Source organism: Mustela lutreola, chromosome 16 (genome assembly GCF_030435805.1).
Source record: "Mustela lutreola isolate mMusLut2 chromosome 16, mMusLut2.pri, whole genome shotgun sequence".
In the NCBI taxonomy this organism is placed as follows: domain Eukaryota; kingdom Metazoa; phylum Chordata; class Mammalia; order Carnivora; family Mustelidae; genus Mustela; species Mustela lutreola.
Window position 1 is genome coordinate 27,548,640 of NC_081305.1, and position 27,991 is coordinate 27,576,630.

At 47.3% G+C, this 27,991-nt stretch overlaps 1 protein-coding gene across 2 annotated transcripts in view; it reads right to left on the bottom strand.

The window, feature by feature from the left end:
* GNAO1 (G protein subunit alpha o1) overlaps nt 1–27,491 on the bottom strand; it is a 164,241-nt gene extending 136,750 nt beyond the window's left edge. The window contains exons 1-2 of one of the 2 annotated variants that reach the window (XM_059152961.1): nt 26,478–27,486; nt 26,209–26,251 (exon numbers count right to left, since the gene is read on the bottom strand). In XM_059152961.1, coding sequence (XP_059008944.1) covers nt 26,209–26,251; nt 26,478–26,595 — 161 coding nt within the window. In that variant the 5' untranslated portion in view covers nt 26,596–27,486. Of the gene's footprint in view, nt 1–26,208; nt 26,252–26,477 lie in introns of both variants that reach the window. The other variant, XM_059152960.1, reaches the window with a different exon arrangement.
* Between the last annotated feature and the right edge of the window lie 500 nt (nt 27,492–27,991).

Sequence of the window (27,991 nt, forward strand, 5' to 3'; positions counted from 1 at the left end):
CTAAGTCTCCCCCACATCCCATCTGGCCTCTGGCCATCGCCCCCACAGAAGCAGAGTGCTTGGGTCCCACAGCTCCATCTCGCTGACCGCCATTGCTGGCACTGGTGCTGGTCACCCTTCTCTCTGCTTTGGCCTCCTCCCCGACCCTGAGATGACAAATCAGACTCTACAGGATGCTGACACAGGTACAGCTTTGCTCAAAAGATGACAACGGCCACAGAGACACACCCATGCTCCTATCCTCTCTTTGCTGCAATCAACTGCCTTTGGAGAATTAACAACTATTCTCACAGAGCAAGGCCATGGCCTCATTGTCTGGTCCTGAGTTTCTTTATCGATGATCCAGGAGCACCCCAGGCAGGGCGTGGCGGGTCAGGGTGCTGCCTTTGGGAGACTGTTAGCCCCGTATACAAGCACTGTTTCTTCAAATTCAAAAATGCAAGAACATTTTTCTGAGGAGACTCTTAAATAGCTTCATCAGTTTCCCAAAGAGGTCTATGACCCGAGGGACATTAAGAACCTTAGTTTTAGGCCCTAACCTCCTCCAGGAGGTTTGGGACACTTGCAGGAGAAACTCCAAGACCCCTCTGTTCCAGAAGCCTGGGCCTTGTCATGGAACCTGGTTGTAGTGGGCCTCTCAGTAAATGATTTTTAAAAGGAAGATTTCTGAAAGGACCCTCCAAGCTGCCGTGTTCATGCGGGGAGGAAAGCGTGCACGGAGGAGGTGGGGGTGAATATTCGCAGGCAGGTGGGCACAGTGGCAGACTCGCACGCTGTGAGGTCTGAGTCCTCACCCCAGGTGCCCAGTCTCCAACTTGTTTCTCTACCTGCAAGAAGAGGCCAGAGACATCTGTCCCACACAGCTGTCCCAGGAGCTGTGGGGAGGTTTCACAAAACTAATAGGTGTGGAAGAGCTCCGTCAGCGAGTGCCGCCATCTCCTGCCCTTCTTGGCAGGTTTCTGTGGCTACCATTCCAGTAGTACTGTTTCTCAGCATCAGGCAGAGAGACCATATTCCTCTGCTTTGCTGGAGTTTTGGCTGACAAGGACCTTCTCTAGTTCTAGAAATTTAGATCCTCAGATCTTGGAGAGTCCAAAGCAATCAGGGTCTTTTCATACTGATGGGAGCCACGAGGCAGGTTTCCCCTCTGCTCTGGAACCTTTAGCATACATCTCCACATACTTCTCTCTCAGGGGCTATTTTGTAGGTTAGGGGTTTTAGGACTCTTCCAGAGAACAGAGGAAGTCATGACAGAGCCACATAAAAAGTAGAGCATGGCAATGGATAACGGCCTGCATCAAGGGTCAAAGAGATGTGGGTTCAAGTCTTGACTTCTCGTTTGCTGTGTGACCTAGAAAAAGTTAAAATTCCTCTCTCTGTGTTAGTACCTTTACCTGGGGGATGGGGCATAGGGTGGGAGAAGGAAAGATCTCCAATTATCTGCTACAAAAGAGAAATCTTCAAAGACCTCTGGCTTCCTGGAAGGCAGTTACAATCGTGATGATCTGACCCACTGAGGGGACTCCTGAGAAGACTTTTGTTTTGAGAGGACATAACCAAGAGCGAAGACTCTATGGGACACCTTAGCTTTCCAGGTCTGGCTGACTTCTCAGCCACACAAGAACTTCCTCCCTAAGCTAGGGGCTTGCAAGAGAGGGCAGGGTTAATCATAGCAGACCTTAACCCAGTATGGTGGTTTCAACCCAGGACCTACTGGGATCCAAAAGTCATGATAGTTGGGTACCAGTCTGCTTCCTAAGTTCATCAACATCTCCAGCAACTGAGTTGAGACATTAGGAAATTTAATATCTCTGACATTTTAACAGAAAGATGTAACTTGCTTTTGGACCATAGCTGTGCTGAAGTGGAGGAATGGGCTGCCCATTTTGGGCTGAGTCTTCAGGTCTCACAAGGTCCCCAGTGGGGATGCTGCTATTTCTAAGATGCACATTGCACATTTCCTACATTTCATATCTGTATATTTGGATAAGAGAGGGAGCAGGACCAACGTGCTTATACAAAGTGATATGGACTGAAACAGTACTTCAAAATTTTGACTGTTGTGAAATAAAAACATAAATATATTTCAAAAAAAAAAAGGTGTCTTTAGGGTACAGTGGCCTCTCTCTGAAATGCGTCAACTCAGAAATGTAGCTTGGGGCTTGGGGGTGGCTAGGAGGCAAGGAATGGTTCCAACTGAGCACTTTTCCTCAAAGTAGTGTTATTCATATTTTCAAGAAGGTGTGGAGGTATACCCACAATGAAAAGATCATAGAAGGAGTAGTGGGTAGGTCTGAGCACTGTGTGATGAGAACCCCAGTGGCCAGTGGGTTCAGAGAAGTTTTCTGAGAAGTAGTGTCTGGGCTGAGGCCTGGAGAGTGAGTAGCTTTGGACAGGCAGAGGAGGGTAGAAAGGGTGCCAGGAATACGGCACAATGTGGACCAAGGCCGGGAGGTGTACGCAAGAGCACACAGGGTCTGTGTCAGAAACCGAAGGAGGATGAGTGCAGTTCGAGCGTACAAGGAGGCAAGGTGACTGTTGAGGGAAGAGGCCAGAGAGGCAGGCAGGGCCAGAGTGGTTGGAACCTGGAGCCTGTCCTAGGGAAGCAGGCAGCAGGGCGTCAGCAAGTCGCGGCCCAGCTCTCATGGGAACAGAAAAAAATGCCCTTCTCAGTGCCTGTGGAGCCAGTTAGCATGGTGGATGGCTGGGTTGGGCCCCAAGTTCACTGTCAGGTCTCACCATCTCACATTTTACGTGAATATTTGATGCTGGAAATCTTTCTTGCCAAACATACCACAGCAGAACATGAATGCTCTGTCTTTGTTTTCTCCACTGTCACTGGTACCTCCCTGGTACCTCCTGTCCCACTTCCTCCCTACAACTCACACCCCAGCAAGAACCGAAAGGCTGGATGATGGTCTATCCCCACCTACCAGGAAAGGCATGTGAGGCTCAGACAAAATCACCTCCTGACGCTGGACAGTGTGAGCCAGGCGAGCCTCCAGCCTGGGGAGAGAACAGCTTTACTCAATGCAAGGGGGCATTTTCCATCTCCTACAAAGAGGAGTAAGGGAAAGAAGAGGGAAGCATCAGTGGGCCATTTGAGAGGACTGTCTAGTCCATGTAGGGCTAGGCACAGCCTCATAACTGCTTTTGGCATTCCCTAGAATATCAGAAACACACACTGGACATTTGAATCGCAGTGCAAAGCACAAGAGAACTGATTTCAGATTATGTGCTGTTTGGCACCTCCCCTGCCTCCACCTGAATCAGCAGCCCTGCCCTCCTGGGAACATACACAGTGCATTCTCTGCCCCTTACTAGACTTCACTGTGTGTTACAGTTTATCTACTGATGCTTTTGATCTCTCCTACTTGATTTTAAGCTGCTCCGAAAAAAGATTTTCATTCGTAATACATTAACACAGTGGGAATACTAACCCTGGAACCCTGGAACAGTGCAGCACAGGGTCCTAGGAAAGCTCTTGAAATCATATCCTGGCCACACCCCACGATGGTGAGCTTGGACAACAGACCTACCCTTATTTTATTTTCTCATCTGTAAGAAGAGAGACATAATACCTACCTCATGATGTAATGTCTGATGACCAAATCATCTTACTGCATGTAAAACACCCGACACCTGGCCGACCTTCAACAGATGTGGCCTTCTTATTTTCTGCATTCCCTATAGTATACGGCCAAGGGCTTCATAAAGACTCCTTCAAAAACTGGATGAAGGGTCAACACTCAACTCTAATGCTAGGGTCTCCTTCAGGCTGGCAGCCCTGAAGCCAGGAGGTCAGCTGGCTAGGACTTCTTAGAATCCAGGCCCATAACAGGAAGTTGCAGAGGCTTAGCCTGTAGAAGAACTACTATCCTGAATTTGATGTGCACACTACCTCACTGCAAGCATTTAGCTAAATCTGGTGTCCTGTTAAAAATGACTATGCAGCAATCACCTTGAATTGAATAAGAAGACCCAGTCTGTCACTTTTTCGCTGAATTGTAAATCAGAGAGCTCACAGTTGATGCCGCAGCAAAACTCTGAAGGCAAGGACATGTCACAGGGGGCCTTTATCTACTAGGCAAACTCGAAAGATTAAAGGTTTTTAGGATGGAAAAAAACTTACCAAATACAGCAAATAATCAATCTCAAGTCCCAAGTCATGGAAAATATAGCTAGTGCACGAAGCAGCTATATTGAAATGAGATCTTTAAAGAAAAATTTTTTAACCCCTGTTTCTGCTCAAAAAAGATGTCTTCTCGACACTTAGCAGACATCTTTGCTCATGGTAGTATTAGCTGCGTAACTGAGCCCTGAGCAAAGTTCTTTACCTGGATTAACTCTTCTAATCCTTAGTACAACCCTGTGGGGCAAGTGCTGCCAATATCTCTAGTTTACAACCAAGGAAACTGAGGCATCATCAGTGTGAGCAGCTTGCTAAGGTCATACTGCCAGTAAAGTGGCAGGGCCAGGACCAATGGACCTAAGCAGTCTGCTTCTAGAGCTTTCACGCTTAACCACTGGGCATTACACTGGCCGTCAAAACCTGGGCTCTCAAACACGGTGGAATTACGCTGAGCCTGGGGGCGCACTTAACTGACAGTTTATATTTCCCATCCCTATGAGACTTCACACCCATGATCTCATTTGCTACTCCTGACAACCATGAGACTAATAATGCAGGTCTTAATACCATCTTACAGGGGTTAACTCCCTCCCCATCCCCTCCGAGGCTCAGAGAGGGTAAGGACTTGCTAATTCCTAGCCCACAAGTGGCAGAGGCAGGACATGAATCCCTGGGCCCCGCGGTGGCCGGTGGGTTTGTGCCAGAGAGGGCTGTGGCCATGAACTTGGGTGCTGGGCAGTTCAGGGCATCTAAAGTGGGTGCTGGGGCATCTTCTCCCAGTCCTTCACTCCCAGGTTGGGTATGAAGGAAGTTCACAGATGGCTGATGCTAACAGTTGAGCAGGGAAAACTGGGGTGTCTGGGGCCTGCCCTCCTCTTTTGAGCACTCCTCCCTGATCCCCACAGAATCAGACTCTCCCAAGGCTGGTAGATTCAGAGAGGCAATGTTTAATTTCCTAGGCCCTTGGTTTCACAAAAAATACCTTGACCACCCTTTAAAGGACTGAGAAATGGCACACGTAATACATAGAACAATAAATAGAGTAAGACATATGTATTTTAGGTGTCACTCAACAGATTTGTATGGGTGTGTAGCCTGTGCGAGCACTGCCTCGATCAAGATACTTCCTTTAGGTTATTGCCCTCAGCAGTACATGTATAGGAAGGGAAGGCCCTGCCACAAACGCCTCTGCTGCTCACATCTGGCCCCAGCACCTGCTGGAAGGAGTTGAAAACTGAAGATCTGTAAGACAAGGGAACAGAGGCACGGGTCTAGGCTGTGGAGAAGGGAGACAGGGGAGTCGCAGAAGGAAGCTCCCTCCATAGGTGTGCAGACAGCAGAGCCCTTCCTTTTCCCTGTATATAGTAAGTGCTCAATAAAGAGCTGTGGTGTGGCAGGCTCACTCTTAACCCACTGGGGACCCAAACATACAATAATACACACCATGTATGTATACTGAAGTTTCAAATTAGCATTGCAAAAACTTCTTCTACACCCAACAGTCAATTTACAGGAAAACCCACAAGAGCGTAAATGGGGGGTGCCTGGGTGGCTCAGTGGGTTAAAGCCTCTGCCTTCGACTCAGGTCATGATCTCAGGGTCCTAGGATTGAGCCCCGCATGGGGCTCTCTCTATAGCAGGGTGCCTGCTTCCCCTGTCCATCTGCCAGCCTCTCAGCCAAATAAATAAATAAAATATTTTTTAAAAAATAGTATAAATGGGCTCCTCAACCTATTATGTAAATTTACCCTGAATATTCACTGTGCACATCAGACCTAACTGGCTCATGGGGTAGAAATGATTATGAATTTGGATTCCCTCCACAGGAGGCTTACAGCCTAGATGAAGAGGCTAGTCTTAACACATACCAAGTATTTGCCAATTGGTGAACAATAACAAACATGGTTATTATTATGTTCCTAGTACGGGGCTAAATACTTCCCACTCTGTTTCATATGGTCCTCACCCCCACTTGCCCAAAGTCACAAAGCTACAAGGTGGCCCAGCCAGGATTCAGAGCCCTTGCTTCTTCATTTCCTCTTCCCCAACTGTATGTGGCAAGCTCCCTTTTCTCCATCAGGTCTAATTTCAGCTCATGGTGCCCAGGGTGGCCTTAGAAGACCACTGTTAAAAATGGTAACACGTTCCCTCTTCCCCTTCTCTCCTCAGTAGGCACTCAGTACATGTCTGCAGACTGAAAAAAAATGAATGGACAATATTGGTGAAGAGCATTTTGACCAAGGGGTTTCAAACACTCTAGGATGAGGGCTACGAACATCTGAAAATGGCCAAATCCACATTCTTTCTTCCCTGGAAGAATTGCTAGTGTAGGTCTTGACCAAAGAGTAGCAATTGGGTCTGGCCTGGCTTTGCTGGGTGACCTTGCAGTTCTCGTGCAGGTGAGGGGATGTCCGTGGTGCCCACTGCCGTGGAGAGCTCCTGGAGATGTCCCTGATGATCACACAGCATGACCCCATGTGTGCCCATGTCATTGTACAGAAAGGGCCCAGCAGAACCCTTCTGCCACAGAGATCCTACACACAAGCCTCCCTCTTGCTAAAGTTAGCCCAGCATCTTCTGTAACAAACGACAGTGCATCACCCTTGTCTGGAAGCTACTTGTCCATCAATTTCTGTGACTCGAAACCCTGCCAAGAGCTATGAAGGACAACAGAGAACTCTGAGCAGCAGAGTGCACAACACCAGCAACCGTGTCACCCTCACACACATTTATAGAGCATTTCATAGCAGCCGATTTGTTTTTACACAATTAATGCCTCAGCATTAACAGGCAGAAGTGCAGAAAGGTCCGGGCACCAAAGCGCAAGCGGCCTACTTGTAGAAGACGTCCTCGCTTCTATCTTACTTAGTCTCGCCCTACACACTATTGCAACACACCCAGTCATGTAGTTTCCCAGGCCCTTCCAGATTCAGAGTGGAACCAGAAAAGGGAAATGAGGCTCGAGGTAGGAACACAGAAAGCATCAAGACATGACAGATGACAGCAAGTGAAGAGACAGGACAATTATGGAAAGCATATCAAAGTGGAGTTAATTGCATTCCAAGTCCATGGGGGCAGCGCAGGGGGGACCGGGGGTGGGAAATGGTCTGTACATCAATTGCCCTTCGGGGCACTGCTGACTTTTAGCACAAAGCAATAAGAAAAAAAATGATGACTTGGGGCCATCAGAACAAAGGTTAAATACTGTGTACGGCATTCAATTACTTTTGGTAACACCATATGACTACTTTCTTTTGTAAATGTCCCTCCTAGTCTCTAGAACTCTCTCTGAATTGATAAACAGAGTTTGAAAAGAACATTTACATTTTGAAAAAAAGTTAAAACCCACTCTCACAAGTAGGCCTGTGACAGGACTTCCTGGCTTTTCTCGGTTGCTAAAGACCTTCCTCCCATCCGATCGCCAAGTAGCTGAAGTGTGCGCTCTACCGCTGTAGGTCTAGGCCGAAATACACAGCTTGCCCCTTCCTTTCCCCCATTGGTCCTCATTGTTTAACTCCAGGGTTGCATAATTTACAGTCAGCCTGTGAAGGGCCGTGTGTTCCAGAGTAGGAAGCTGTCACACTGAATAGAGCACTGCTGAGCTGTGTTCACAAACAGAGCATTTCACAATTTCTTTGCACAGCCAGTAACAGCAAACCTCTTCTTTGCATGCAGGCAGTTCCCGCCAATCAGCGAGACTGGGGGAAGGGGTACCAGGAAGAACTACAACCATAAATTCTCTCTAGTCCACTGTATAACAAAGCAGGGTCATAAAACACCAACCATATTTCCAAGTGAGGACTGAAACAAGATGCCCAGGGCCAGTCCTAATTTGGTTCCTAGAACCCAACAAGTTGTGAACTGATTCTCTTAGCTGGGAGGGAACCATGGAGGAAGGGCAGGGTGAAAGTGATCTCAGGACTTTGGGTAGGAACTCCACCCAGGAGTTGATCATAAGCGGGCTCCTGTGAGTCTGAAGATGACAGTACAGCTTTTTTAGAGGCAGCCCCAAATCTGGCCAGGGCGGGGGCCCTGGGAGATTGCCTGGTTGAAGTTAGGAGGCCCAAAGACTTCTGTGGGTGTCTAAACTTGAATGAGAAGGTGTGCAGACTGGTATATGCATGAAAGAGAAATAGGACTCTTCCAACTTTGGAAAGTCCTCTCAGTGATGAACCAAGGTGTGATCCTCAACATATTTTTTGAATAACCTCTGAATCTTCCTTCATCTGTAAAATGGGGATAACCGAAAATCAGCCTCCAGTGACAGTTAAGCTGATTATGTGTACTAAGCGTCATGAATAATAGCTGCTCAGTAAATGTTTTTTTCCTCTTCCCTGATGGCTTACCCCAACCTTTCCTGAACAGTTGTTGGGAGGTAGAAGTGGGAGAAATGGGACCACACTCATTCTTGCTCTGTTACTACCTAGCCATGGGAACCTAGACAGGTCACTTCCTTCTCTGGGCCTTACAATCTACAGATTAGCCATTTGAATTTATAGAAAAGTAAGTTTCATGAATACAAAATCAATATACAAAAATCTATCGTTATTTCCATATACCACCAACAGATACAAAATGCAATTCAAAAAGAGAAGTGGTTACAAGACCACTGTAAATAGCAAGTATTCAGCTATAAATCTAAATGAAAGTACATAAGACCTCTACGGGAAACACTATAAATATTTTTTTAAAAAGATTTTATTTATTTATTTGACAGAGAGAGATCACAAGTAGGCAGAGAGGCAGGCAGAGAGAGAGGAAGGGAAGCAGGCCCCCTGCTGAGCAGAGAGCCCTATGCGGGACTCGATCCCAGGACCCTGAGATCATGACCTGAGCCGAAGGCAGCGGCTTAACCCACTGAGCCACCCAGGCACCCCGTTATAAATATTTTTAAGACAAATTATGATAACCTACATGGACCAGAAAAACTTGAGATTTAAAGACCAATCTGAAGATGTCAATTGTATCCAAACAGATTAGTGTCATAAACGGAGTCTAACATTTACATGCAAACACAACGGGCCAAGACCAAAACACCCATGAAGATCACCAAGAGGAGGGATTTGCTAAACCAAACATCAAGACATGTTAGAAAGCTGTAGTAATCAAGACAGTGTGGTACTAATATAGGAACCAAGTCCAGCGGAATGGTCTAAAGAGACAAGAAACAGGTCCTTGCATATATAAACACATGACTTAAAATAGAGGTAGTTCTACAGAACAGCGCCTGAAAAAAAAAATGACTTTTTGGATAAGCAATGCTGGCACAAATAGGTATCATTTAGGGAAAAAATGAAAACTAGACCACCATCTTACCCCACATATAAGAATTACAGGGGAATTAAACACCTAAATGTGGAAGGAAAAAAGCTTCAAAGCTTTTTAAGAAGGTAAAAAAAAGAGGGTAGCTTTTACCACTTCAAGAGAAAGAAAGATTACTTAAATAGGATACAAGAAACAATAAGCAAAAAGGGGAAGACTGCAAAATCTGGCTACATTAAAAATAAGAACATCTTTTTATCATGGCTCACCATTAACAAAGCAAAAAAACAAGCTAGCAAATGGGAGGTAATATTTGTAATGAATAAACTGGAAAAGGACTAGTCTCCAGAACATATAAAGAACTCCTACAGATTAATAATAAAATTACAACCTAATTTACAAGGTCACAAAAGAACACGTGCTTCACAAAAGGGGAAATCAACTGCCCAATATATATGTAAAAAGATGACCAATCTCATCAGTAATCTGTACTGTTTTACAAGGATACGTACAGTAAAAGCATAGTGAGACACTACTGTTCACCTATACAGTTGGCAAAAAAGTAAAATTCTGGTAATACAAAATACTGGCAAGGATTTGGAATAACAGGAATCCTGTCTGCCAGCACAGTACAAAATCGAATAACCACTTTGGAAAACAATGTGGCATTATCTAATATAGGTGAAGATTCCCAGCAATTTCATTTCAAAGACCACTTCAACAGAGGCACGTGTCTTATGACCATATGAGTGTTCCTAGCAGTATTCTTTGTAACTGCCCAAAACTCAAAATAACCCCAAGGCGTATCAACAGTAGAATGGATAAATACATCAGAGTATAATCATAGCTGGTAAATAATGATGTGTACTGTGAAGTCAATAATATATAGCATATTCATCAATGTACATAAATATTTGTAAATAATTCACAGAAAAATGATAAACATTCAGAAGAGAATGCTATAGAATACTTATAGCAATGAAAATAAATGACATACAGCCATGCACGATGTGGATGAATAATACAAATGCAATACTGAAGGAAAGACATACAGTATGAGTCCAATTACATTCCAACCAGGAAAAACTGAACTATATGAGTACAGGATACATATGTGGGTGGTAAACTCTACAGAAGGATAAGGAAACACCACAAAAGTCAGGAGGTAGGGAGGAAAGGAGGGAGCTGTGATCAAAAAGGGATATTTAAGGAAATTTCCTGGCCATTAGCAACATCCTATTTTTAACCTAGTGATGGTTACATGAATGCTTGCTTTTTAAAACAAATTAGCATTTTGGACGTATACTAATTTATGTCACAATTAAAACGCTTTTGTTGTTGTTGTTTAAAAAAAGATATTTCCAATGTGACCTCCTCCAGGAAGTCTTCCAACACCCCAGACTGATGTAGGTGTTCCCTCAGCATTTTCCACTTCTTACCTGGCTATAATGCTTATTAACTGTAAGGGCATCTCCATTTTCAAGGGCAGAGATGGATCCCGTCTTGGCTCACCATCATATCCTACACAGTGTCGAGCACATGGTGAGTGCTTAGTAAGTATTTGTGGAATCAATCAATGATGGCGTTGGTGGATCTGACTGGTGTTGGTGAAGAATAATCAATTAGCCCAGTACCAGTACGCTGCCAACTGGTAAGGATGCACTGAGTGATACGACGGAAGGAGAGACACACCTGGAGTAGAAGAACTGGGATCTAGCTCCATCACTGGTACAGACCATATCACCCTGAATAGATCTCTTTTTTCTGATAGTAACAGTGAATTTCAACTATGTGCTAAGTGCTTTCAGCTCTGTTAACTTCGTTTAATCCTCACATTGTGTCTGTAACGTGTTTCCTATTCATCCTTCTCATGATTAAGAAATTCAAGTTCCAAGAGACTAAATAATGCTCCCCAAATCACACTGATAGTCTACAAATGGCAAAGCTAAGATCTCCAAGATGCATGCTTCTCTGATACTGCTACTTCTTTTCCCCTCAGTTTCTTGGTCTTTAAAATGGGGATACAGGCACTGATTATATGGTCTGACAGGACTGTTGTTAAGGCCCAAAGGTGACAGTGAACGTAAGCTCTCAAGCACCATGCAGATGTAAGGACAGTAATATGTAACAGTATCTACCATGGATCCACATGAAGGAAGCAGATGGCTTCTACCCCTGTTGAGCTCTCAAGTCAGTTGTAAAGGAGAGCTAAGTAAACGGAGAAACTGGGAACACATATCAATAAACTGCCCTAAGATAGCCACCGGGAGAAGCACATAATATAGCTCAACTCTAAGACCAGCGGTGAGGGCACTGCGTCAGGCATACAAGGCTTGTGCACTCCCTCCATCCTCCACCTGGCAGCCAAAGGAATTTTGTTAAGGCTTACTGCAATTCTCTTTCTTTTTTTTTTTCTTTTTTGATTAAATGATGTACTTTTTACAAGTCAGATTTACTGAATTATAATTTAATTACAGTAAATTCACCCTTTTAAGGTATGATTTGATGAGGTTTGTTAAACATACAGGGTTGAGAGACCACCATACATACAATGAAGAGACAGATTTTTTCTATCAACTCTGAAAGTTGCCTCATGCCCCTTTGTAGTCAATTTCTCTTTCCCACCAACCGTAGAAACCAGTGAAGTGATTTCTGTTCCTATGGATTTGCCTTTTTCAGAGTGTAGAGGGATCTTTTTGATACACGAGTCAGGTCAAGTTGTCCTGTATTTCAACCACCCATGGCATTCAGCATGAAACCCAAATACCTCTCTCTGCATGGCCACCAGGCCTCTTTAATCCCATTTTGTGTCACTTTTCCTTTCCTAAGGTCCAGCTTCCCTAGCCTTCTTTCTGCTTCAGGGATCTTTTTTTCTTCTTTTTTTAGGTGAGAGAGAGATAGAGAGAGAGAGTACGCACAAATGTGCACAGGGGAGGGTGAAAGGAGTGGAGGGACAGGGAGAGAGAGAACCTTAAGCAGTTGGGCTAGGAGCCCGACACGGGGCTTGATCTCACAACCTGGAGATCATGACCTGAGCTGAAATCAAGAGGCAGACACTTAACCGACTGAGCCTCCCAGGCACCCCTTCCTCAGATCTTTCTTAACCTGCTTCCTTATCCCTTATTTCTGCCAACCACTCTCTTCTGTTTAAATCTTACTTCCTCCTTTAGAACATGTCACTGTATGAAATGACCTTACTCATTCATGTACTTGTCTATCTCCCTTCTCTAAAACTGTAAGATCCTTGAGGGTAGAGAAGCTGTCAGTCTTATTAAGAGCTCCGTTCCTATAAACTTAGAATGAACACATGATTGGTCTTCCACTAGTATTCAGAGTGAACAAACAGGACCCATTGAAGGGAATAGGAAATTTTGTGTAATTGAAACTTTTAGGAAAGGATTAAAAAACAACAGACCTTTTTGCACACGGGAAAAAAAAAAAAGGGTAGTAAGACCAGATGCCATTCTAACATCCAGGTCAGAACAGATGTCATTCTATCATCCCTTCCCCAAAGTTCTGCATCGACAGGGCCACAGAGTGCCTGAGAGACAGAACTGCCACCTCCTCTGCCCTTGCCTTCTAGTGACCTCAGGCTTGTTTCTCTCCTGAGGCATGGGTCTCTCTGGCTCTTCTTCCGCCCACCCTGGCTGGAGCTCCCTCACACAGCTAGCTCAGGTTCATAAGCCTTCTTTCTCCTAGCCAGTGAATTTAGAGAGAGAGGACCCCTAAAGTTGTTTTGTGTTTGCACTCCAGAATCATCATCAGCACTCCTCCCCAAGCAAGAGGAGCACAGAATCCTGCTCCTGTAAACTGTGATAGCATGCGGAGACAAAGTCCTACCTCACAGGGCTCCACACGCTCTGTGGAGAGGACACGTGGATGCACACGCGCTGGTGTCCACAATTCCCTGAGCTGATGTCCCAGTTTTCTTTCTCAATTAGCACTAGACTTCTGAAAGCTTAATTTTGTTATAATTTATTATCTCAGTTGGGGGTGGCCAAGGGAGAAGGTGGGGAATTCCTTTGCCACAAAAACATCTGTTTTGCTGGACAGCAAAATTTAAATTATGACCTCAAGACTTGAGCAGGAGTGTGCAGATCATTCAATCCGGTTTCCTAATTTTGTAGGTGGAAGCTCCTAAGGCCTAGAGAAGGTATGGAACTTGCCTCGGGCCACCAAGCTAAATAGAGACAGAGCTGAGGTAGCACTCAGGTTTCTTTACTCCTAGCCCAGACTTAGCCACCCTAATATCTTGAGGATGGCTTCTATCTGAAACTTCTCTTCCAAAGGCCAATAATAGCCATGGTCACCAAATACAATGGCCCTTTCTCAGTCCTTATCTAGCTTGGCAGTGCCATGGAATAGAGCCCTGCAGCCACACAGAACTTCCGGAAGCACATTCCCTCCCTGGAGTTCTCAGCAGGGTACTGCTCCTGCTCCTCTGACTCCCAGCCTCTTTTCCCAGGGGGAGCTACTTATGAGCCTACCTAAGGCAGATGTCCCTGCTTCCCTCCACATCGGGGTGGGGGGGGGCTTCTCCTCTCCATCTGCATACTCATCCCAGGGGAGCTACACCCCCTCTCACGGCCTCACCACGCAGGACAGCTGGGCCCAATCCTCCTGCCAGCCCTGACCTCTCTTCTAAATGCCAGAATGCCTTCCTAACACAACCACTGAATGATGTGAGCATAATACAAAAGTCATCCTGGAAGGACCCAAAATTCGCCCTTGTGCTTTGACTTGCCCTCTTCTGTCTACTACCCCACTCCCTGGTCCTACGCCTCCTGACTTGATGGCATCACTAAACTCTAACATCCAGGTTCAAAACCGGGAGAACTTGTCTGATCTCCTTTCTTCTCCCCATGCTCAACTAGACACCAGGTCTCACCCATTCTGCCTCCCTCAATCTCTTCCCCACCCAGTTCCTCATTGTGATTCCTTCCAATTTCCCAGTTCAGACTACAAAAATCTCCCTCTGCTTTTCAGCGTCTCTACTGGTCTTCCTCTTCAAGCTCTGCTGACTTGGCACCCTACTACCTTACCATGAATGGTAGTGCACACTACTCTATGTTCTAAGTATATGCACCTTAGCAAGGCAGTCTGGGAACCCCACAATCTAGCTTCGCTCTTCCTTTCTAACCACCGTTCCTCAAATTCCCAACAAGCCCTTTGGTCACATGATTGCCCAGTGCTCCCTGATGGCGCCCTGCATGTCTGAGTCCTCCTTCTGGGCTTAGCTCACACTGTTTCTTCTTCCTGGATGACAAGGGAACAATTCCACCTGAAATTAGTTTACGTAAAAAAAGGGATTTACTGGTTCACAGAGCCAGCTTCAGAGATTAGATGTCTTTCTGGCTTCCTTCGTCTTATTCTGCCTTCTCTTCATTCCCTCCCTCACCCCTCAGTCTCTCCCATGATAAGCAAGCTTCCTCCTCACAGAGTAAAGGAGACGTGGAAACAAGGCCCCGGACAGCTCCAGGCATTCATCATTCCAACCCAGGGAGGATCTTGCTGGGATCCCAGAAGAAGAGCTTAAAGAAGCTCAAATTCCAAAGAAGGACTCTGACTGGCCTAGACTGAGTCTTATCCCATCCCCCAGTCACTATGGCCAGGAAAATGTGATTTTGTGAATGGCAAGGCCTGGGTCACACACCCACTTCTTATCTTCCAGTGGCAGGGGGGCAGTGACCGGCAGCCTCACTGGAACAGCCTGGAAAAGGTAAAACAATGGGTATCCACTGAACTCTCATCTCTCCACCTAGCTGTCTTGAGGCACGTGTGATTCTAAGCTGTTGTCCAAATCAGACTCCACTGTTGCCTCTTCTGGGCCTTCATGGCACCAATTTGTCTCCTTCAACTGACTCAATTCTCTTGAGGGTAGGAATTGAATCCCTCGGTGATCAGCATAAGGTCTTACTCAAAGGTGTGACTCCAGAAAAATTTTCACAGTCTGCAATTACAATGCCTGACTATTTGTTTATGAAGTTATTGCCTGAGTCCCCTGGCACCTGACTTGTTCACCACTGAATCTCTAAGCACCCAGAATGGTGCCCAACACATAACAGGTGCTAGATATATACTGGGTAAATGAATAAATGAAAGGTTTGAATAAAGAAAGACTACCAGGCTTTGGTGTCCCGGTAAAGGAGCACAATTGCTTTTTCAATTCTTCTCACTTCAGCAATAATAATAGGGAAGGCAGGAACCCCCTCAACATCTTGTCCCCATCATGCCCCCTTCCAAATATTTCTCCATGCACTCACTAGCCTCACTGCCCTCTGGCAGTCTCAGGGAAGATGACACAAATTCGTGTCAATACCAGCTTGCCCAACCATACTCTGCACCCCATCTCTGCCCCATCCTCTGCTCCTTCTACTACTTCTTTCCTATACCTTCAACATCTCCCTCCACATGGGCCCTTTCCTTCCTGCTTCTCAACAGAACCAGGTCCCACCATGTTAACCAAACAAACTATTAAAATAAAGCCCCTGCTCAACCTTATTCCCTCTCTCCCTTCTTTTGTCCCTCTCCTTCGAGAACCCATTTTCTTTTCTGGGGGTCTCCATTCATGGCCACCACATGCTCAGTCCCACTTACTTAATGCCCACTGCAATCTGGCTTTCCTCCTGCCACTCCACTGGGACTGCTCTTGCCAAGTTCACCAACAATTTCCCAGATCCGCTGGGTACCTGTTAGGCTTCAGCCTATTTGACTACTGCAGTATCTGATTCAGCCTCCTCCTTCTGGAAATTCCTTCCTTCCTTGGCTTACATGCTGCTGCTCCACTTCAGTTTTCTTTCTGTCCTTTAGCTCATCACCTTCTTGGTTTCCCTCACAGGCTCCTCTTCCCAAATGACTATCACATCCTGGAGCTGGGGCGCATGTGTGTTGTGGGGGCTGCATCTTCTGCCTTTTCGCTTAGCCTGGTGAGGTGATGAACTTTCGTGGCTCCCACTGCTCACAGTAGCACAAAATCCCACACGGACCCTTCTCCCCAGATGTGTCCTACGTCCTACCCCACATATCTGACAGCCTGCCAGGGATCTCCACTTAGATGATCCACAAGAATCACCACCATGAACAAAGTCAGTCATCATTTTTCTCTGCAGGCCTTCCCTCTCCCTCTTGCATTGCTCATCTCAGGAAATGGCACTACCACCCCACCAGTAGCCCAACTAGGAATCCTGAACTCATTTGTATCTGTATTCTTTATTTATTTTTAAAGATTTTATTTTATTTTCTAAGTAATCACTTCACCCAGTGTGGGGCTCAAACTCACAACCCTGAGATCAAGAGTCACATCTTTTCTGACTGAGCCAACCAGGCTCCCCCTTGTCTATATCCTTTAAAATAAAATTCCTCAGGATGCCTGGGTGGCTCAGTTGGTTAGGCGTCTGCCTTTGGCTTGGGTCATGATCTCATGGTCCTGGGATCAAATCCCACATTGGGCTCTCTGCTCAGTGGGGAGTCTGCTTCTCCTTCTCCCCCACTCCTCCCCACCGTTTGTGCTTGCTCACTCTCTATTAAATAAGTAAATACAATTTTAAAAATAAATAAATAAAATGAAATTCCTCCCCAATGCACTTCCACCTGATTATCAAATAAGTTCAATTTTCCCATTCCCCCAGTATCTCTAGTCTGTTTCCTCTTCCCATTCCACTGCTTCAAGTTACTTTTTAAACTTTTCCCACCTGGATCACAAAAATAACTTTCTGCCTGGTCTTTTAACCTCTGGGCATGACTCTCTCTCTAGTCCACATATGTGATCCTTTTCAAGTGCAAGAAATGACCCTGCCACCCATTTCCTTAGACCCTTATGGGTCTCGAAAGTTCTCATCACAAGAAAAAAAAAATCTGTAACTATGTGTGGTGATGGATGTTAACTGGGCTTACTGTGGTGATCATCTTGCAATTTATGCAAATATCAAGTCACTACATTGAACCTTTGGACGTAATATAATGTTGTCAATTGCACTTCAGTAAAAAACAAAACAAAACAAACAAATAAAAAACCATCCTGGTGGCATCTTATTGTACTTAGAATAAAATCTGAAGTCCTTAGCACATCGACAAGAAGCTTCATGGTCTATCTCGGTTTCCTCTTACCTCCTTCATCTCTGACAGTCCTCTTAGAGGCTATGCTCTAATCAAACTGACTTATTTTACACTCCCATCCTGCTCCATGTGCTGACATATCTTAGAGCTTTTTTCACATGTTGGTCCCTCTGCCTGGCATTCCTTTTTTCCACCTAGCTAGCTACCTTCCATTTTTAAGATTCAGTCCATAGGCCACTTTCTCCCTGAACTTCCTGCCTAGAGATGGTGCCCTTCATCCTCATGGGCTTCCTGATCTGAAGTATAATAATCTTTTACATGTCACTCCCTTTGGGCTAAGTTCCTGAAGGGCAGGGACCTAGACCTTCCTCTCTACTTCCATGACACCCTGTACATGTCCAGTGAATCAGTAGATGCTCAGTAAATACTTATGGATGGAAAGACAGATTGACTGAAGGATAGATGGATGGATGGATGGTTGAAAGGCTGTATATACACTATTTTGTCTTTCCCAAGTCTCCTCCGAACCACCTGCTTCTACCAAAGCCAAAGTCTTCAGTGGTAGCTTCTCTCTCCTGCCACCCACAAAGAGCCCACACTTCCGAGGCAGCACCAGCAAATGATTTCAGGAGCTGTCCAGATGGTGGCTGGGGAACAAGCTGGTGTCAGAATCAGTGTCAAATGTGAGGACGGCCACCACCTCCATTTCCAAAAGGAACTCAGCACCAATCAAATACCTGCTATTCTCTCAGCCCCTATCTTCAGCCAAAGCTGCTGATGGGTACTGGGTCCCGTCTGCCAGCTCGAGCCTGCCCACACTGGTGGTGGTCTAGAAAGAACCCCATAGGGTTAGAACGGAAAGGACATGGGCTTTGGAAGTAACCACATCATGGTCTAAATACATCACTGTCACTTACAAAGCTGTGCGGCTTTGAGCAAGCCACCCAAATTCTGAGCCTCACTCCTTCATCTGTAAGCTGGGAGTTGATGGCTATTTTTCCTCATAGGTTGATGTGAGGGGAAAAAAAAGAGAGGATAATGGATTGCATTGAAAATTATGAATGCTATGATCATCAAAGTCTTCCAATATTATTTATTATTCTGGCTTATGTACAAGTGAGTTTGAGTTCATTGTGAACCTCATTTCTTTCTCTTCTCTTCACTTATCAAGCATTTATGAAACACCTCCTGTGTGTCAGACATTGGGCTCAGGGCTGTATTATGAGCAAAAATAAATCACCATCCCTGCTTTAGGGAGCTGTGGTAAGGAAGGGGCACTGAGGCCAGCAAAGAAGACAGATCTATTACATACATAATTAATTGACAATATATAGTTAGTGCTCTGAGATCCTGGAGGCAGGTGACCCAGGGTTGATTTTATGGCACAAGGAAGCTGTCCCTATAAAGTAACAATTTTCCATAGAGAACCTCTCAGTTGGCTATGATGTAGACAGAGAATCCAGGGTAAGTTCTTAGCCATGTACTATCCTGACATGCTATTCCCTTTCTCTTTCTTCCTTCTTGGTTGAGAAATTAAGTGAGTAGGGGGACAAATTCAGGGCACTGACTATTAGCCTTGGAGGATTTTATTTTACTTTAATTTTTTTTTGTGCTATGAAAAGCACAATGTTTTTCCTCTTCTCTGTAAAGAAAATTAGAACTAAAGATGGCTCAGCAGATAAAAGCTGTGGGCGGTAAATACTCCCACTATTCCCCCTTGCATTTCAGGCTTCTAGGTTTCTCTTTGCATTTACTGGATCTTAGAGCTAGAAACCTGAAAGAGGCCTGAGAAATTCTGTGGTGAAAGCCCACGTTCTATTTAAGAGATGAACAAACTGAGGCCCACAGGGTCTAAATGACCTGTCCAAAGTCAAATTAGAGAAATGAGTCAAGATTTAAAACACAGTTCTCCTTATCCTCCCCTTTTACCGATCTGCAAATCTCCTAGTCCCTGGATCTGAGGGACCTGACCCCAGGCAAGTTCCTTTACCTGCAGCCATCCCTGGTAGAGCCAGGCTGTCTCCATTTCTAAGAATCCTGGAAGCCACAGACAAACCACTTCTCCCTCTAACATGTCACTGGGGCTCTCCTCCCAGAAACATCCTTTTTTTTACTAACAGGATACTTTCAGATCCTCCTCTTTGGTTTGAGAACCACATCTGCATGAAAAGTTTGGTTAGAGGTGGTTTCCTCAAAATGCCTCTCAGGACTAGGACTTTCTTGGCTGACAAAGCTTTGTGGTTGAGGTTGCTATTCAGCAATTCTCTTGGCCTTCAAAGAGCTTTCACAGGTACCCCCGACCCCTGCAGGATGGAACTGTAATTGATGCTTTTATGTTTAGAACCTCTCATCAAAGTTCCCAATTTCACGGACTGGTCAGAACAGGGAACTAGCTGGGGGCAGCTATTCCCCCCCTCAGAGAGGCAGGGGGAGAGCCACTTGTCTTGACTCCAGGTCCAGTGCTCTTTCCCACTCTTTGTAATATCACTCCAGCCTCATGGGCTGAAGCAGCTGCACCATCAAAAATGTCACATCAGTTATGACAACACAGTGTGTTATATAACGGCGTGCAGAGCAGGCAAGGGGAAGAAGCCATGAGCATGAACCGCAGCACTCCCCTTCTGGCTCTCAAGGAAGGTAAGGCCCACATACTTCAGAAGAGAACTCCATATGGGAAAGGAACACCCACTAATCAGTCAAAGGAATAAAAACTAGAGCTGACATTTGTATAATGATTTTTAGAACACTGTTATATGGGCATTTCATACACTACATTATTTACTGCTCCCAACAACTCTATTAGGTATTTTTATTATCAGCCCCATTTTACAGGCAAAGAACTGAAGTACAAAAAGTTAAGCAACTTGTTTAAGGTCACACACCAAGTTAGTGGCAGAGCAAAGATTTGAAGCCAGGTAGCCTGGTTACGGAGTCCGTGCTCCTAATCACCTGTCAGTTTTAGAGAAGCATGCTAAACGGCTTCTCTAAAAAACGAAACCAGTTATTTGCTCGAACCAGTAACAGGCCACTGCTCCTTCCTCTCCTATCCCTCTATGCTAATGCCGGATTTGTTAGATGGTTTCTTTTCTAGCCAGTATTGTGTATGAGCAAGAAGCACAGGATAATATAAGAATGTGATGCAAATTTAAAGAAATTCTTAGAATGGAGATCATCTGAGCACCGTTAAGCTGTTTACAGTGATGCAGTCCATAAGGTAAAGTGCCCTATCCATAGTGCCCGCTGTTCTTAAATTCATGTAGTATGTGTACAGACACACACAGAGGTGTTTTTTGTCAACATCAAAAGTTCTTCTTTGCCAGTATCAAGTCTGGGGGTAACCTTTTCCAAAATGTTTTCTCATTTTGAAATCATCCTTTTCCCAGCTTGCCTATTGCCTTTCAGATCACGATGTGGCTCTTGTGATAATGGTCTGTCTAGCTTCATAAGAAATGAGAGCCTGAAGACACCCTGGGAGACAGGAAATCAAGTCCCTGCATCCAGATGGACTGACCACATGTCAGAAAACCAGGACCGTATTCTGCTCATATTGAATCTCCAGTGTGAACAGAGATAGGGTACTGTGAGTCACTGAAGAACACGAGTGACCTGTCCTATCTTTAGCAGATGTGGCACTCTGAGGAGCACGCCACTATCTGGGGAGTTCCAAGTGCTAGAGAAACAAGACCGTACTCTGACTCTGAGCATTGCGCATCTAACCTAGTCCCACACCGAGAGAACAGCAACTCCGGAATCTGTGAGAACCATGTCGATCCAGAATGAAGCCTCATGCATTTAATCTAGTCAGGAGCAACCCTTTCGACAAGCAGACACGTTCTACTTCAGAGTCCAACAGGTAACTGGGGTTCAGGAGTTCTGCGGCTGATTCCTGAGATCAGGTGGACCGTTTACTACTCTTCTGGCAGGAAGGTCTGTTGGTATTTACAGCTCAGTGAACAGTAAGCAGGGAGAAAGCACCATCCATCAGCAAAGGAGAACTCGTCTGCTACTTGATCTGACATTCTGTTTGCGCTCACGCCGTCTCCAGAGAGCAAGGTGCATCCATTTGAATAAACATGGAGATAGGAGGAAGGGGGAAGGGCAAAGCAGCCAAAGAGAGGACTCCAGAACTAACAAGTAGGAAGAAGAGCTGCTCTAAGAAGAGTAGCTCTTCAGAGTGCTGCCTCCACGTGGGACCATGTGGGACCCTTCGGGGATGTGCAGGAAACGCCCTTTTAGACAGCTGCCCTTTATAGAGTAATGGCTGCACGTGGTCATTCCCTTCCACACATGACTGCCACTTAATACAGGTGCTGCATGGCAGCGTGCGGGATGAACACGGACTTGCTGTGAACGTAAGCTACAAAGGCAGAGACACCCAAGTTACAAAGGCAGGGTCAGCTGGTGGGAGGACACCTCCAGCCTTTGGTGGCAGGTGATGACTGAAGACCCCCTGCCCCAGCAGGATGGGGTCTGTCCTCAGAATCAGAACCTGCCGTATGGGCTGGGATATTTGTATGAGAAAGGACATCTTCACCTGGAAAATCCTGCCATTTATTTTACAGTGGCACCGAGCAAGCATTTTGGGAAAAAGCACACACCCCAAGTACCCCATTTTACTGTGTCCATTTATATATAAAGCCAGCAGGTTGCAGGCCACGCCTCAGTGCCACCTTTCAACTCTCTGTCTTCCTAAAATCCACTTACTGCTCCAGAAGCAGACAGCCTGAGTGTGACATCACAGACAACTCAACACCTCAAATGAGGGTGAACTGTGGTACCTACAGCAACTCCACGAGTTCTTTCGTTTTTTTGTTTTCATCAGGTACGTAGCCCTAACAGTTGTCACGGCACAAAGTGGGAAGTCCCTTAAAATGATATTTCTGTTCCTTCCACACTTCATAAAATATGATTCTTCAGGAGAGCTCTTTGTAAGTGTTTTGGTAATTAAATAAAATTAATACCTCCTTTTAAATTTTTGATTAGTCTGAATAAAGTGTCCCACGGATTGCAAAAATGATGAGGCCATATCGTAGGTGAGGTCCCGGCCTCCTAATGAGCAGAATTATGTAAATACCATGTATTGAAAAAGGTCACTGATTACTCATGGTGTGTGTAAAATTTTGTTTGTGCTGTGTCAATGATCGTTGTTTATTTCTCAGTACTGAAATGTTGTCTGACACAGAGCTCCCAAAGGCTAACTCATGATCACCTATGCAAAGGAAAACAAAACAAAACAAAACAAAAACACCCCAGCAAGCTATGTTCAAAAGAAACTTTTAATCAAGCATTAAGGATCGGGCTTTGAAAATGATGGTTTAATCTGTGGCACCTCTTAAATGGATGGAGGTTTCCCACTATAACATGCATCAAGCGAAAGAATTTCAAAGGTCAGTCTCCCTGCAACGTTCTTAGCCTGAAGTGGGTGTTAATACTTTGTTCTGAGCAGCATCTACTATTCAGTCCTTTGTCATATAACTTCACTTACTATTTATATATGGAAGCCTATTCCTTCCAATCAGTACGTCACAACACACAGTTGAGAATACAGGCTCAAAGGAATGGCTCTTTGCTCTTCTGGAAATGCTGATTTAAAAGGGTCTGGAGAAATCTGAATATCAATATTCTTTCTCTCAATCCAACAGGAGCTATTAAACCCCAGACCCCATTAGGAAATCATCAAATTCTCACAGGGCAATCACCCATGCAGAACTCTAATTTCATTATCCAGGTGAATAAAACAGCATCTAAATTAATTCATACATATGGCCTGATAGCTTGGTCACCAATCCCACTACACAGGGAAGTCCAGAAGTGCTTTCTGCAAATGTCACCCAGATTTTTAGGCCTCACCCCACCCACAGTACAGGTCTCCTGACTCAAGTAACTCTCAGTCAAGTGGCGATTGGGAAAATCATCTCTGCAAGGGAGGACTCAAAAGAATTTGTCACTAGGATACAGTGACACCAATCCCACATTTTGTGGTTAATAAAACAAGTCCTGCATCCAGCTTGGCACAAGGCCCTGATCTGATTTATTTCGAGCCAAGCTGGAGGGCTCACAGAAAAAGCTACCATTCATGAATGCTTCAGGAGGACAGGATGGCAGGGTCCCTTGCAGCAAAATTTACACGGCCAGAAATCTTTTACACTGACCTTTTGAACAAACCTAGCCTATTTCCTAAAGAGTTGGTGTATTTTTTAAAAAATTTAATAGTTTTACTTATAAAATCTCAGTTTTGTCTGACATTTTTCTCCAAAAATATGTCCTGTGGGAGTAAGACAAGTGGGGAGTAGGGGGTACAGGGGAAAGAGAAGAAATGCTGATATCTGATTTAACCATCTCAAACATCAAAGGCTTGACTTTTTCCCCCTCCTCAGTGTAACTAAACATAAGACACATAAGACTTTCCCCGGAAAAGCTTACATGCAGCCTTCATTTAAGATTTCCTGCCCCAGTATATAATTAGGAATTTTCATTCTAAAATGGCACACCTATTTCCTCAGAGAACTCAGCTCTCTTTGAATAAAAAAGGCGACGTACCCTTTGGGGGACTCGGTATGTATTTTTAAACTTCTTATTAAATCAACCTAATTTATGGGACACATTCGGGGGAAAAAAAGCAGGTAAGGAGTTGCCTTGCTGGATGGAAAGTTAATTTGCAGACTACCCCCACCCCCTTCCCCGAGCCTTTCCGAATGCCTCCGGCCCCCTCCGAAGCGGCTCGGTTCTCTCCGCCGGAGCCCCGACTCCTTTCCGAACACTGCCGAATCCCTCCGAGCCCCGCGCCCAGTCCGCACCGAGCCTAGCCGAGCGCCACCGAGCAGAGCCCCATCGACTTTTCCGGCCTCAGCTGGGCGCTGTCCACCACTCGCAACGCCTGAAACCTCACCCAGCCCCGGTGGCTGGGGCTTCTACCCGGTTTTGAGGCCGCCACTGCAGATTACAGACTTCTGAAGTTTTGAAACATCCCCCTCTGGGAGAGAGGGGTGGCGCTGCTCGCATTTACCGACCTGCAAGGGCTCCAGGAAGATGCAACATGCACCTTGTTGCAAAGAGCAATTCCCCAGGCCCCGCCTCCCCATCCATTTGGGCTGCACAAGCTCCAGAGAAGCCCCAGGCCAAATTACCCGTGGCTCAGAGGGGTGCGGCGAGCCGAGGGGGCCTCTGCAAAGAAAGCCCCAGGGAGCTCTCGAACGAAAATAAGAATATGTCAGGCAGACGTGGGGAAATTGTCTCTGAGTCGCTACTCCCTACCATCATGGCGCCGCCTAGAACCCGCTTGTCATGCCTGTTACACATGCAAGATTTTTTGCATCTTGGTTCTGAAACCGCAAGCATGCTTCGTCTCCCACCCACCTTTCCGCGAAAGGGGTTTTTATTTTCCATTGTTTTCCTACAGGATGCAATTACTTCAGCTATTCTGTCAAGTTGAAAAATAATCATTTTTGTTTACTGCACAGCAACCCCTAATTAGGAGCTGTGTGTGCACGAAGGTGTCACAGCAAAGCGACGTGGAATCCTTCGCTAAACGGTCTTAACGAACTCCTCAGTCCCGAACTGACAGCCCAACGGAAGCAGCAGGGCCAGGAGGCCGTGAGGGCGCACACCCCTTCCCCGCAGGCCACCCCCTCCCAAGCAAAGCTTCCTGTGGGCTCACCAGGAATCGCCGAGTGGATGGGGCAAGAAGCAAGCCTGAGAGTGGGAAGGAGGGGCGAGGCTCCTTACTGAGAAAGTGTGGAAGGGAAGGAATATCCCATTTTGTTTAAATTTTCAACCATCACTCAAATCCACCCCCAGTTAATTAGGAGGGGAAACTGATATCTTAGGCAGAAGGGGGCGGCCAAGTGGGGCCTGAAATCCGCATTGTGGGTACATTACAAGGAAAATGGCCTATGCAGAGTGTAAATGAATACATTGATAAAGGCCACTGAGTGAAGGAAAACTGCCCCTATCAGAAGAGCCAACGCTGGGGGGAGGGGGGCAGGGGGCCGGGAGGGGAAGTAAGGGACTGGCATTCAGCCTCAACCAGCATCCCTCTTCCACCTCTGCCTTGGATACAGCTGTGCCAGTCACATCTGCTTGGAAACCCATCTCCTTCCCTACCACATACCCCTTTCCCTACCACAAACCCCTTCCTAACCCTAGTCCTTTTGGGGGGGGCGGGGGGGGGGGGGTGAGAAACCACAACCTCCAATTCAGCACCAAATCCCTGAACAGCAGACACTTGATCCTCCACCCCAGCCTAGGGCTGGGTCCCCTCCATCTTTTAGTCAAGTTCAAAATCACTGCCCCAGTAGAAGAGCAGGGGGAAGTGAGATTAAGGACGTGGAAATGGAGGGGGGGGGGGCGGGTGGAGGGAGGAGGAGAGAGAAGTACAGAATGAAACAGAGACAGAGATAGAAATGAAGGTAGTGATACACCCAAGAAGAGTAATGATCATAATCATGCCAATAGTGTGATGTTCTGATCAATATGGCGGACACTGTCATTCATACAACTACAGGCGCTCCATTCCCCCCCCCACCGGCAAAAAAAAAAAAAAAAAAAAAAAACCCACCCACCTGGGAGTTGGGGTGGAGGACCCAGAACCAACGTAGGGCGGGGGGGAGGGGAGTCAAATCCAGGTAGGGGTGTGTGTGTGTGTGTATGTATGTGCGAATCAGAAACCAGGCCTGGAGAGCAATGTAGAATGAGCAAGGTAATACAAATGACAAAAAATTATTAATAAAAGTACAAATCCCAAGACCACAGGGACTTACTTCATCTGCTTCACAATGGTGCTTTTTCCTGATTCTCCAGCCCCTGTTGGGACAGACAGGGGGAAAAACTGGTGAGTGTCAGCTTAGGGGAAGTGGGGGGGGGGGAGGGCATGGGGGCAAGGCAGGCGAGAGGGTGGACGATCCTAGGCACACAGTGGTGCCAAATCGGGGACCAGGTCTTCCCAGGCACGAATAGGGTGGGAGAGCAGGTGGAGGTGGGTGCGGAGTGGCCGGGGTCGGGAGATGGGGGTGGCAGCGCCGGTCCTTACCCAGCAGGAGTAATTTCACGTCTTTGGCGGCGCTGATGCCATCCTCTTTGAGGTTTTTCTCAATCGCCTTGCTCCGCTCGAGGGCGGCTCTCTCCTCTGCGCTCAGAGTACATCCCATGGTGGCCCCTTCCCTGCCACAGCCCGCACGACTCGGCTGGCACGGCTCCCCGCCTCGGCGCGCCCCCCACCCCCCCCAGAGAGCAGAGCCTGGGCTCAAAGGGGAAAAAAACCACGATATCCTTCCCTTGGCCGAAAACAAAAATGTCGGGAAACCAGAACCCCCCAAAAAGACAGCCGCTAACAAGATTCCAGCGCGGAGGCTCGCGGCAGCTGGCGGGCTCTAGGGGTGTCGAGACGAAGGTGGCCGGGGTCTGGGGCTCCGGGGCCAAGGGAGGAGGCGCCCGCGGTCCGAGGAGGCGCGGGCTGCAGGCACTGAGGCTTGTGCACGACCCAAAATAAATAAAATAATAGTTGAGGCAGGAGCCGCAGCCGGAGCCGGCGGAGGGTGGGGTGGGGGGCAGGGTGGGTCCTTCTGCCGCTGCTGCCGGAGGAGGAGGAGGAGGAGGCGGCGGCGGCGCGGGGTGTGGAGGGAGTGAGTGAGGGGGTGCTGCTAGTGCATGTGCATCGCGGGTCCTCAGCCGACGGTGCGTCCGCGGCGCCTTTGCCGACCCCCGCGCGCAGAGCAGGGCTGGGCAGGGGGCCGGGCCGGGGCGGGGGGCAGGTCTCTAACGGGAGGCGGCGTCGCTGTCTCCCAAAGCTCGCATCGCTCGGTGGAGGCTACCGGAGATAGAGGGAGAGCGCGAGGGAGCCGCGGGCAGCGGGAGCTCGAGAGGGAGAGGGAGAGAGAGAGAGAGAGAGAGAGAGAGGGAGAGAGGCTGGAAGGGAGGGGAGAAAAAAATGAAGGGAGAGCAAGCGAGTGCGCGCGCCACAGCCCGGGCGGGGGAGGGGGCGAGCGCAGCGCGCGAGTGCGCCAGCGGCTCTGCGCACCCCGCACCGCAAGCCGCCCGCTGACGTCAGCAGGGCCGCGCACCGGGCCCCCGGGACGGGGAGGGGCGGGGGCCAGGGGAGGCGCGCGCGCAGGGGACCGCGTCAGCTGGCGGCGGCGCGCGCGGCGCTGCCTCTCCTCCCCCCAGCGGCCCCCGGCCCGCGGCTCCCCTAAGTGGGCGCGTGCGGGGCCTGGAAGGGGGCGGAGCCTGGGGCCGGGCGCGCGCCGGGGCGTCCCTCCCTGCCTCCGCCCCTGCCCCCGCCCCCGCCTGGCGCGCGGGCGGCGTGGACCTCCTGGTCAATGGGAACGCTGGACTGGGCCGCCGGTGACGCGGTCAGGTGGGCCCCCCAGCTCGCGCCCTGCGCCGCCTAGTTAGCTCTCCCGCTTCCGCTCCATCTTGGCTCCGGTAGCTTGGCTTCTTGTTACTCTCCAGCTGCTGGGGCCGTAGCAGCCGGGACCAAGTGACCTCAGCAAACGCGAGGAGTCTGAGCAAACCCGCGTTCCCGAGAATTCGCCTGGGGCGTGAGGG